The sequence below is a fragment of the Orycteropus afer genome, unplaced genomic scaffold (assembly GCF_000298275.1).
Source record: "Orycteropus afer afer isolate SDZICR_OR568_19922 unplaced genomic scaffold, OryAfe1.0 scaffold00098, whole genome shotgun sequence".
In the NCBI taxonomy this organism is placed as follows: Eukaryota; Metazoa; Chordata; class Mammalia; order Tubulidentata; family Orycteropodidae; genus Orycteropus; species Orycteropus afer.
In genome coordinates, this window is record NW_006921685.1 from 5,321,227 (window position 1) to 5,332,939 (window position 11,713).

General features: G+C 36.8%; 1 protein-coding gene across 1 annotated transcript in view; it reads left to right on the forward strand.

Moving 5' to 3' along the window:
* The first annotated feature begins 5,527 nt into the window (after positions 1–5,527).
* CSN3 (casein kappa) overlaps positions 5,528–11,713 on the forward strand; it is a 16,630-nt gene continuing 10,444 nt past the window's right edge. Inside the window, exon 1 of the mRNA XM_007942814.1 lies at positions 5,528–5,569. Coding sequence (XP_007941005.1) covers positions 5,528–5,569 — 42 coding nt within the window. The remainder of the gene's footprint in view (positions 5,570–11,713) is intronic.

An 11,713-nucleotide genomic window follows, 5' to 3' on the forward strand; every position in this document is an offset into this window, starting at 1 on the left:
TTTTGCATTGTGGTGTTGGAGAAGAATGCTAAGAGTACCGTGGACTGCTAAAAGGACTAACAGATCTTTCCTGGAGGAAGTGCAGCTGGAATGCTCCTTGGAAGCGAGAATGGCCAAACTTCGTCTCACCTACTTTGGTCATGTTGTCAGGAGGAACCATTCCCTGGAGAAAGATATCATGCTTGGTAAAGTGGAGGGCCAATGAAAAAGGGGAAGGCCCTCAACGAGATGGATTGACACAGAGGCTGCAACAATGGGCTCAGGTATATGAAGGATCATGAGGCTGGCACAGGACTGGACAGCGTTTCGTTCTGCTGTGCATAAAGTCTCTATGAGTCAGAGATGACTCAATGGCACCTAACAACAACAACAAGCTCAATAAAGTATTCACAGACTTACTTAAAAAAAATCAAACAAGGAGAACTAGCTTTCCCTTTGTAAATCAGGAAAAATATCGTAGGTGACTTTTAAGTAAATTTTGATGAATAAATACATTCCTGACATGTAGACAAAGGAGAGAAGGGAGAAGATATCTCAGCACAAACAGATGCTCAGTAGATGTTTATTGGATGAAGATGATGTTTGGTAATTAGAGGGTCAGCAAAGGAGGGAAAGAGCCTTAACGAGATGGATAGATACAGTGGCTGCAATGTTGAGCTCAAGTACAGGAAAGATTGTGAGGATGGCATTGGACCAGGCAGTGTTTCATTCTGTTGTGCCCAGGGTCACTATAGTCAGAGCCAACTCAAAGACAACTAACAACAACAATAACAACAATACTCAAATTGGCATTTTTAATGACACTTAGCTCCATTGGTTGAAATAAAATACAACAAATTGAGCAATAAACTACTTTTGAACTTATTTCTATGAATATATAGTTTTCTTTAATAATCACCTTCAACTGAGAAAGAACTGGGGAAGTAATAAGCATCTTCATAATACTCAGGAGCAGTACAAAATATTTCTGTGAATTGTTCATACAGATATAGATAGCAAAAACATCTCCAGGATTTATTTCCTTTGGTAAACTTTTAAGATAAACAGGGGATAGTATTTTTCAGAAATCTATCTGAATTTAATAATGTCCAGACAGAGTAGAAAGTCTGAATAAGAAGTTGTTCAAGCAAAGGAAACAGGCTTTTTTGGTGTTATCATTAGTTGCAATCAAATCAATTCTGACTCATGATAATCCCATGAGTGCAGACTAGAACTCCTCCTTAGAGTTTTCAAGGCTGTAACCTTTCACAATCAGATTACTAGGCCTATCTTCCAAGGTTCCTCTTAGTAGGTTTGAACCACCAAGTTTTGGTTAGTAGTCAAAGGCTTAACAATTTGCTTCACCCTGGGGCTCCTAGCTGAAGTGTAGATATCAACAATAAACAGAAAGCAAAGGAAACATTGACATCTGGAGTGCCTCAATAGCTTAAGAAAGCTTCTAATTTCCCTAAACTACCCAATACTGTAGTACCTTTAGCATAAGAATTAAATAAGACCATAAGGGAACCCACCTGTCTATCAGTTTGTCTATTGTGGTGGCTTGCATGTTGCCTTGAAGCTAGAAGCTATGCCACCAGTAATTCAAACACCAGCAGGGTCACCCACAGTGGACAGGTTTCAGCAGAGCTTCCAGACAAAGAGAGACTAGCAAGAAGAATGAGACCATCTGCTTCTGAAAAAAATGGACACTGAAAATCTTATGAACAGCAGTGAGACACTGCTAGAAAATTTTATGAATACCCCTGAAATATTGTCTGATATAGTTCTGGAAGATGAGCTTTTCAGATTGGAAGGCATTGAAAATATGACTGGGGAAGAGCTGCCTCCCCAAAGGACAGTCCACCTTAATGATGTGGATGGAATAAAGCATCCAGGACTTTCATTTGTTGATGTGGCATGACTTAAAATAGGAACAAACAGCTGCAAACATCCATTAATAATCAGAACATGGAATGAACAAAGTACGAATCTCAGAAAATTGGAAGTTGTGAAAAATGAAATAGAACACATAAAGATCAATACTCCAGGCTTTAGTGAGCTGAAATAGACAGGTATTAGCCATTTTGAATCAGCCATTCATATGATGTACGCTGGAAATGATACATCGAAGAGGAATGGAGTTGCATTCATTGTCCTAAATAAATAAATAAATAAATGTTTCAAGATCTATCCTGAAGTACAATGCTGTCAGTAACAGGATGCTATCTATACACCTACAAGGAAGACCAGTTGATAGTATTCCACTAAAACCAAAAAGAAGAAATTGAAGATTTTCACCAACTTCTGCAGTCTCTAATTGACTAAACATGAAATTGAGATGTATTAGTAACTATTGATAATTGGAATATGAAAGTTGGAAACAAAAAAGAATCATCAGTAGTCGGAAAATATGGCCTTGGTTATAGTAATGGCACCAGAGAGTGCATGATAGAATTTTGCAAGACCAATGACTTATTCATTGCAAATACCTTTTTCCAACAACATAAATGGCAGCTAAACACTAGGACCTTGTCAGATGGAATACACAGAAATCAGGCCGACTACCCCTGTGGAAAGCAGCAATGCAGAAGCTTAATCTCATCAGTCAAAAGAAGGCCGGAGCTGACTGTGGAAGCACAGTCATGCAAGCCACCACAGTAACAAACTGACAAATGCGAGCAATCATCAATTGCTCACATGCAAATTCAATTTGAAAATGAAGATAATTAAAATAAGTCCACAAGAGCCAAAATAAGACCTTAATTATATCCCACTTGAATTTAGAGACCATCTGAAAAATAGATCTGACACACTGAACACCAGTGACAGAAGAGCAGCAGAGAAGTTGTGAGATGATATCAAGAACCTTATACATGAAGGAAGAAAAGGGTCATTTAAAAGTCAGGAAAGGAAGAAAAGACAAAGATGGATGTCAGAAGAGACTCTGAAACTTGCTCTTGAATGGACAGTAGCTAAAGTGAATGGAAGACATGAAGAACTAAGAGACCTGAACAGGTTTCAAATGACAACTCAAGAAAACAAAGTGAAGTACTATAATGAAATGTGCAAAGCCCTGGAGTTAGAAAACCAAGAGGGAAGAACATACCAGGCATTTCTCAAGCTGAAAAAAATGAAGAAAAATATCAAGCCTTGAGTTGCAATATTGAATGATTCTATGGGCAAAATATTGAACAATGTGGGAAGTATCAAAGGAAGATGGAAAGAATGCACATAATCACTATACAGAAAAGAATTTATCAATGTCCAATTATTTCAGGAAGTAGCATATGATCAAGAATTAATGTTACTGAAGGAAGAAGTCTAAGCTGCACTAAAGCAATTGGCAAAATCCTGGCTCCAGGAATAGACAAAATATCTTTGAGACATGGATGTAGCATTGGGGGTGCTGACTCTTTTATGTCAAGGAATTTGGAAGACAGATACCTGGCCAACTGACCTAAAGAAATCCATATATTTTGCCCATTCCAAAGAAAGATGATCCAACATAAAGTGGAAATTACCAAACAATATCATTAATATCACACACAAGTAAAATTTTGCTATAGATCATTCGAAAATGGTGCAACAGTATATTGACAGGAAACTTCCAGAAATTAGTGCAAGTTGGCTTCAGAAGAAGACATGGAAGAGGGTATATCATTGCTGACATAAGATGGATCTTAGCTGAAAGCAAATACCAGAAAGATGTATAAATGAGTTTTATTGAATATGCAAAGACATTTGACTATGTGGATCAGAACAAATTATGGATATCATTGAGAAGAATGAGAATTCCAGAACTCTTAATTATGCTCATGAGGAACTTTTACATAGACCAAAAGGCAGTCATTCAAACAAAACAAGGGAATACTATATGGTCTAAAATCAGGGAGGGCATGCACCTGGGTTGTATACTTTCATTAGACTTACTCAAATCTGTCTCCTGAGCAAATAATCTGAGAATCTCAATTATATGAAGAAAACATCAAGATTGGAGGAAGAATCATTAACAACCTGTAATATCCAGATTGGGCAATCTACTTCCGTAGTGATATTGCCTTGGAAACCCAAGGAGGGGTCACTATGAGTCAGGTCCGACTCAACGGCACATAACAACAATTATCCAGATGAAAAACCTTGAATGCTGACAGTGAAGATGACTTGAAGCATTTACTGATGAAGATCAAACACTACAGTCTGTAGTATGGATTGTACCTCAACATGAAGAAAACAAAAATCTTCACAACTGGACCAATAATGATAAACATGATAAACAGAGGAAAGATTGATGTTGTCAGGGATTTCATTTCACTTGGATCCACAGTCAACAACCTTGTAAGCAGCAGTCAGGAAATCAGATGTCATATGGCACTGGGCAAATCTGCTTCAAAAGACCTCTTTAAAGTGTTAAGAAGCTAAGATGTCACTTTGAAGGCAAAGGTGTGACTGATCCAAGATATGCTATTTTCAATTGTCTCATATGCATATGAAAGCTGGACAATGAATTAGGAAGACTGAAGAAGAGTTGATGCTTTTGAATTGTGCTGTTGGCAAAGAATACTGATAATACCATGGAGTTCCAGAAGAACAAACAAATCTGTCCTGGAAGAAGTGCTGCCAGGATGCTCCTTACAAGTAACAATGGCTGGACTTCATCTCACCTGCTTTGGTGTTGTCAGAAGGGACCATTCCCTGGAGAAGAATACCATGCTTTGTAAAGCAGAGCATCAGCAAAGAAGGGGAAGATACTCAATGAGATGGATTGACATAGTGGCTGCAATGATGGGCTCAAACATATCAAGGATTATAAGGATAGCACAGGCTTGGACAGTGTTTCATTCTGTTGTACATAGGGTCGCTGTGAGTGGGAGCCAACTCAACGGCACCTCACAACAACAACAACACAACACAAAGCTACACCATACTCCATATGATCTATATTTGATCCCAGCTTTCCCACAATCAGAGCTAAAGTCAATTCAATGCTTTCTAATGCAGAATTTGATCACAGAAAAACTTATCTCTTTCCATATATACTTAATCTTTTGTGAAATAAATGAGAACTCCAGGGTGTCCAATAGCATTCTTGCCTTTTTCAGATGTTTATGACCAGTTTCTTCTATCATCAAGAAGAAAGCAGTGATTCCCAAACTTTCATGTGCATAAATATGATGTAGGTGCTACAAACTATATGGATTGCAAGGGACTTTCTTCTCTGAAAATTCTGACTCAACAGGCTTGGGTTGAGGCCAAAATCTTCAACTTAAACAACTAACAGAAATAACCATTTGTTCAACAAACATTTGTGTGTCCAGTATGCGCCAGACAGCCAGACATAGTTCATAGTTGTATGCATTGCAGAGTTTGTCCTCTAGTGAAAGAAGCCAATGAACAGTTTTTATATATATGTAATAAACCATTTTATATTCTGATATATTTTAAAGAAAATACAAGGTACTGTAATAAAGAGCAAACTCCTAAGTTGCAGAAACAGTTCGTACTCAAATACTAACCTAAAGATTAGCTGTTCAAACCTACCCACAGTACCATGGATGAAACACCTGGTAATCTGCTTCCTTTAAGATTACAGGTAAGAAAACCTTATTGAACTCATTACTACCTTGTAATACATTGAGTCACTATGAGTCAGAATCAACTTGATAGCAATCAACAACAACATAATAATAAAGAGTGATGAAGGAGGAAGACTGATTAATTAGAAGGGTGCTAAGAAATATATGGACTATATCAAGACTGGTGAATTAGTTCTGGATTATAAACACTAAGTTCTGGGGTTGTAGAGCACCATCTCAGCTACTTGGGAGAATTTAAAATACGGAAAATTTTATCCTCCTTTATCTTTTTTTTCTCTAAAAATTCTAAGGTATCTAACTATTTCCAGTATAGAATACACCTGTATCTTCTACTACAGCCACTCAACATTCTTAGCTCTCTCTGATCACTTTTGTTGTTGTTGTTATGTGCCGTCGAGTTGGACCCAACTCATAGCGACCCCTCCTTGGGTTTCTGAGGCAGTATCAGTACAGAAGTAGATTGCCCCATCTTCCTTCCGAGGAGTGGCTGGTGGGTTTGAACCACCAGCCTTCTGATCACTTTAGGTCAATGCATATAGGAAGTAATCAACGTTACTAGTAGTCAGGTAAATGTTAGATTGTAAGATTCACAAAGACAGGAATCTTTGCTTACTTTGATTATTAACTTATCTGTATTGCCTTGAACAATACTTGGAATAAATAAAGTTCAAAGGAAGATGTCTAGTCTTACAAAGCCCAGGAGAGCCAGGGTGGAGTTTAAAGTGGAGGGAGAAACACATTGTAGAAATGTTCTCTTGGTTGAAGGAAGAATTCCTAGCATTCACAGGTGAAATTGATATATATTATTGCAATAAACCAATGTTATAAAAGTTGTTGTGAGCCTCTGGTAAACCACAACCAAACTATCTAGTCAATTCCAACTCAGAGCAACCCTACAGAACAGAGTAGAACTGCCCCATAAGATTTCCAAGGCTGTAGTGCCTATGACACTTGACTGTGAACCAAAATGCTGGCGGTTCAAACCCACCAGCCACTCCTCGGAAGGAAGGTTGAGCAATCTACTTCCATAGTGATACTGCCTTGGAAACCCAAGAACTGGTCACTATGAGTCAGGTCTGACTCAACGGCACATAACAACACAACAACCACAATCTTCATGAAAGCAATCTGTCACATCTTTCTTCCACAGAGAAGCTGGTGATTTCAAACCATCAACCTTTCAGTTTGCAGTCAAGCACTTAACCAATGCACCACCATGTTTCTGATAGCCTCTGGTACCAATGAGTCAAATAATCAAAGACTGATCTGAAACTCAATATAATTCCCATGGTTCTAGTCAATAGCATAGAAATTACCATGTACTAATTCTGTATAATATGAAGAAGAAAGCAGCATCAGGAATGGAGGAAGATTCATTAACAACCTGTGATATGCAGATAATACAACCTTCCTTGCTGAAAGTAAAGATGACTGGAAGCTCTTACTCATGAAGATCAAAGAGTACAGTTATCTATCGATATAGATCAAACCTCAACATGAAGGGAAAAATCCTCACAACCAAACCAATAAGAACATCATGGAGAAAATATAAATGGAGAAAAGATTGAAGCTGTCAAGGACTTCATTTTACTTAAATTCACAGTTAATGCTCATGGAAACAGCACTCAAGAAATCAAACAACATATTGCGTTAGGCTAATCTGCTGTGAAAGACCTCTTAAAAGTGTTGAAAAGCAAAAATGCCACTGAGGACTATGGTGCACCTGATCCAAGCCATAGTAGATTCAATCACCTCATATGCATGTGAAAACTGGACAATCCAAAAGGAAAACCAAAGTATTGATGGCTTTGAATCGTGGTGTTGGTGAAGAATAATAAATACACCATGGACTAGCAGGAAAACAAAGGCACTTTAGTAGTATAGTGGTTAAGGCATTGAGTTGCTAACCAGAAGGTCAGCAGTTCAAACTCACCAGCTGCTCTTCAGAAGAAAGATGAGGCAGTCTTCTTCCATTAAGATTTACACCCTTGGAAGCCCAATGGGGTCTCTATGAGTTGGAATCAACTCAATGCTAGTGAGTTTGGTTTTGGACCAGAAATACAAACAAATTTATCTTGGGAAAAGTACAGCCAGAGTGCTGCTTAGAAGCAAGGATGATGAGTCTTCGTGTCACATATTTTGGACATGTTATCAACAGAGACAAGTCCCTCAGAGAAAGACATCATGCTGATAAAGTAGAGTTTCAATGAAAATAAGGAGCTTCAACATAAAAAATTGACACAGTGGTGCAATAGTACATTAAAACATGGAAACGATTATGAGGATGGGTCAGAATTAGGCAGTGTTTCATTCTGTTGTCCATAGAGTCAGTATGACTTGGAACCAACTCAACAGCCCCAAGACAACAACAACAATTCTTTGTGACACATTCATAATTTAGAAACTGATCAGAACATAAACTTCTTACCATCACTACATCATGACAAAGAAAGAGGAAGCATGCCACTGAAAAATGAGAATGGCTGGTATTATTTTAGCAGCTTGTTTTAGCAGTTTTGAAACTCTGTCATCAATCCTGACACATTAGAAGCCAACTATTCTCAGAAGTGGTAAATCTGAATTTACTCTTTGTTCAGATTTGTGCCCAATTTTCTAAGACATGAAATAGTTCTAAGAAACAGACAGGTAGACAGAAATAACTACAATGTCAATACATTTTATTGTGTTTTGGCTGCACTACATTGATTCCTGGAAATACCTCATTCTTCTCAGGCCTTCAGAACCAAAGCGAAGTCACAGTAAACATCATCATCAGAGAAATGCAAGTAAAATAGATTTTTCTTGAATTTTCTAGGCAAATTATTTGTTTATTATTTGGTATTTTACCAGATGTCTCCCAGATGAGCAGTTTTATGATATTGACTCTGTATGTCAGAGTGGAGAGCTATCCTTGAAACAGAGTAATTATCTCAAGTTTAATAACTTAATTTTGTACATCCATAAAATGTCAGCTATATTACTGAAATTTTAAAAACTAAAGAAAATGATTATTCATAACAAGTTAATCAGTTAACAAATATATATTGAGAAATATATGTTGCAACTCAAATGCAAATGGTCCTCCAAATTATATTGATCAAAATATTTCACATTTTGATTTAATTTGTAAAAAGGTGCCCTGGGGTATGTAAGAAATTATTGATTTTCTAGGTTTTAAAAACCAGTAGCTGTAATTTTGGAAGGAAGAATATCAGCCATAACCTATAACAGATGTAGGGCAGCTTGCTATTGAGGTTCTTAAACTAAAAAGAAGCATTGAAATATGGAAGTGTAGTATCTAGTTATTTTTCATCTCAACAATAGCTTTAAATTAAAGAAGATTGGATTTATTGATTATGAATTCAGTTAATTTTATAAGTTCCTTCTAATATTTCTTTATAAAAGGATGCATTATTTTAAAATATGTGAATAGCCTCTTTTCAAGCTCAATGAAAGGCAACTCTATTTCCCCTTCTGTATTCATTAACTAAAATTGACCTTAAGATGACCCTGTTGTCCTCAAATCTTCCTTTTTGTCGTCTTCTTATTGGGTAAGAAGGAGTAAGGAAATACAATAGCATAGTGTGACTCAAGGTACTAATATCCTTTAATTACTCCTCAGTTATTTACCTTGGGTCTTCTACACAAGACCGCTGAGAGGCCAGTTCAACCTACTGCCAAGCAAGACCTATCGGGCACAAAGAAAGGTAATCATATTGAAATGTCAAGACAGAATGGTTCCTTTTCATAATAGTTAGTTGGAACAACACTAAAGTTATTTTATAAACATATTTTCCTCTTATTATACTTCATTGTTATACTTGAATATATCTTGCATTGTTTTAATATCATGACTTTATAATAACATTTATTTTTAACTATACTTTGGGTCAAAGTCAAGAGCAGTTGCTGGTTAAATTAGAAGATAATGTCAATTATAAATAGGAACATTTTCAGGTCAATGATTCTATTCCTACAGCCAAAAGTAGAGGTTGGACTCATAATACTTGAGATTGATCCCTCACTTAACTTTCAAGTTGTATTTCTACCTTAAGGTCATAACATAATTCGATTTGTTATAGTACAATTGTTGTTTTAAAATGTGCCCTTTATGTAATCATGAAAGCTGAATAGCGTTACTGTTTCACAAATTAGTTCTGTTTCACCAAGTGTTGGGAATCTCTGAGTCATGCAAAAAGTTACCACTCTCAGTTGCTAACCAAAAGGCTTGAGGTTTGAATCCACCCAAAGAAATCTTGGGAGAAAGCCCTGTTGCTATATAAAAATTAGCTATTGAAAACCCTATGGAGCACAGCTCTATTTTGACACACGTAGAGTCACGAGAACTAAGAATTGACTTGACAGAAATTTGTATTGGTATCAAGTGATGAAGGCAAGTGCAAATACTTACTGATTTTAGTAGTTGCTATGTCAAAAATGGTCATATCTCTGATTTATTTTTATGCTACAAAAGGGAGGAATTACTATCATTTTACAGAATGTTTTACTTTATTTTATTGGATCATATTTTGTGTAAACTGAAAAGGAAGGAGTTTGTGACTCCTTGTAGAAGATTTTTGTTCAGTCTATAATTTTAAAAGGAAACTAGCACATGAAGAGTTTTAAATAACCCCCTCCCTCTCAATGAAACTTGAGTTTGCCTTCGGTTGTACAATTTCATGCCACGTGAGCTTTTTTCCATTCACTGATGCCCTATAAGTGGTTCTGAAGCCAACTTAGTAAAGAACTTTCCTAACCATTATTATCAGAGGCAAGTGGAGTCTGATGTGCTATCGTTTTCCTGCTCTGTGACTCTGCTTTGTAAAACTCAAAATTTGTAACGACTGAAGTCTATGTAAGTAAGACAATAGCAACAGCTGTAACAAGATATAGTTTATCTTTACATCACAAATTCAATATGTAGTTAATTAGGAAATGTTTTATGTGTCAGATGTATCTTCCTAAAAAGACAATTTATTAAATATAAAATACACAACTGTGACACAAAATCCCCTTTAAAAATTCAATGCTATGTGTCTTTCTTTAAATATTTCATTCTAAACAGCTGTGATTGTCATATCTATTTTTCCTTCATAAAGCAACCAACTTATCCATATCAATATTGGTTATGGAAAAGCAGATATAAAAAATGTAGCTTCAGAAACATCCCCACACAGTCCTCCAACCTCCCATCTCCATCCTGCTTGTTTCTGTTAGATTGATCAGAGAATCATAGAATTTTAGGAAATAGTCCAAACCCTCATTTTACAGGTAGGAAAAGTAAGACCCAGGGAAGGGAAATAACTTGACCAAGGTTACCAGGTAGGAATAGCGCCTCGGCTAGAACTCAATTGTGCAAATCACTGTTCTCTGTCTCTGGTCCAAAAGCACTCAATTGGGATCTATTGTTTATACAATTATGCCTAATTCTTTAACCTGACGTTTAAGTCCTGTCTGTCTCCTTCCCTAAACTTTCTGTCCAACTCCACCTTTCCTTTCTCATGCAATACTCCAATCAAAATGTTCATGAATGTTCTCAATCTCAAGCCTTTTTTCCTCTACTTGAAAATAATCTTTCCCTATTAATCTCTGTATGGGCAAGTTTCATCTAAATGCCATTTATTACACAAGGACTTTCTTGATTCTCTTAACTGAAACCATCTGTAGAGAAACACTTTTGTGGCATGTTTCACCTTCTTTTATCCTACAATTGATATGTTTATGCTGCAGCTCTCTTCCTAAAATCAATGCTACTTGTCAGGAAGGCTTGCATCAGATTCATTTAGGTAATTTTGACATTTTGCATGATACTTGTTCCTAGCTGTTTCTTAGGAGCTCCTGGGTAGTACAAATGGTTAACACAGCATGTATGTTTGGAGGTTTAGTCCACCCACAGGTATCTCAGAAGAAAGTCCTGGTAATCTACTTTCAAAAACTAGCCATCAAAAACTCCTGTGCAGAACAGTTCTACTCTGATGTACATGAGGTCACCATAAGGTAAAATTTACTCGACTTGACGGCAAATGAAAACTCATTTGTTGTTGCTGTTGTTGTTATGTGCCGTAGAGTCGGCCCCGACTCATAGCGACCCCTCCTTGGGTTTCCGAGGCAGTATCACTACGGAAGTAGGATTGCCCAAC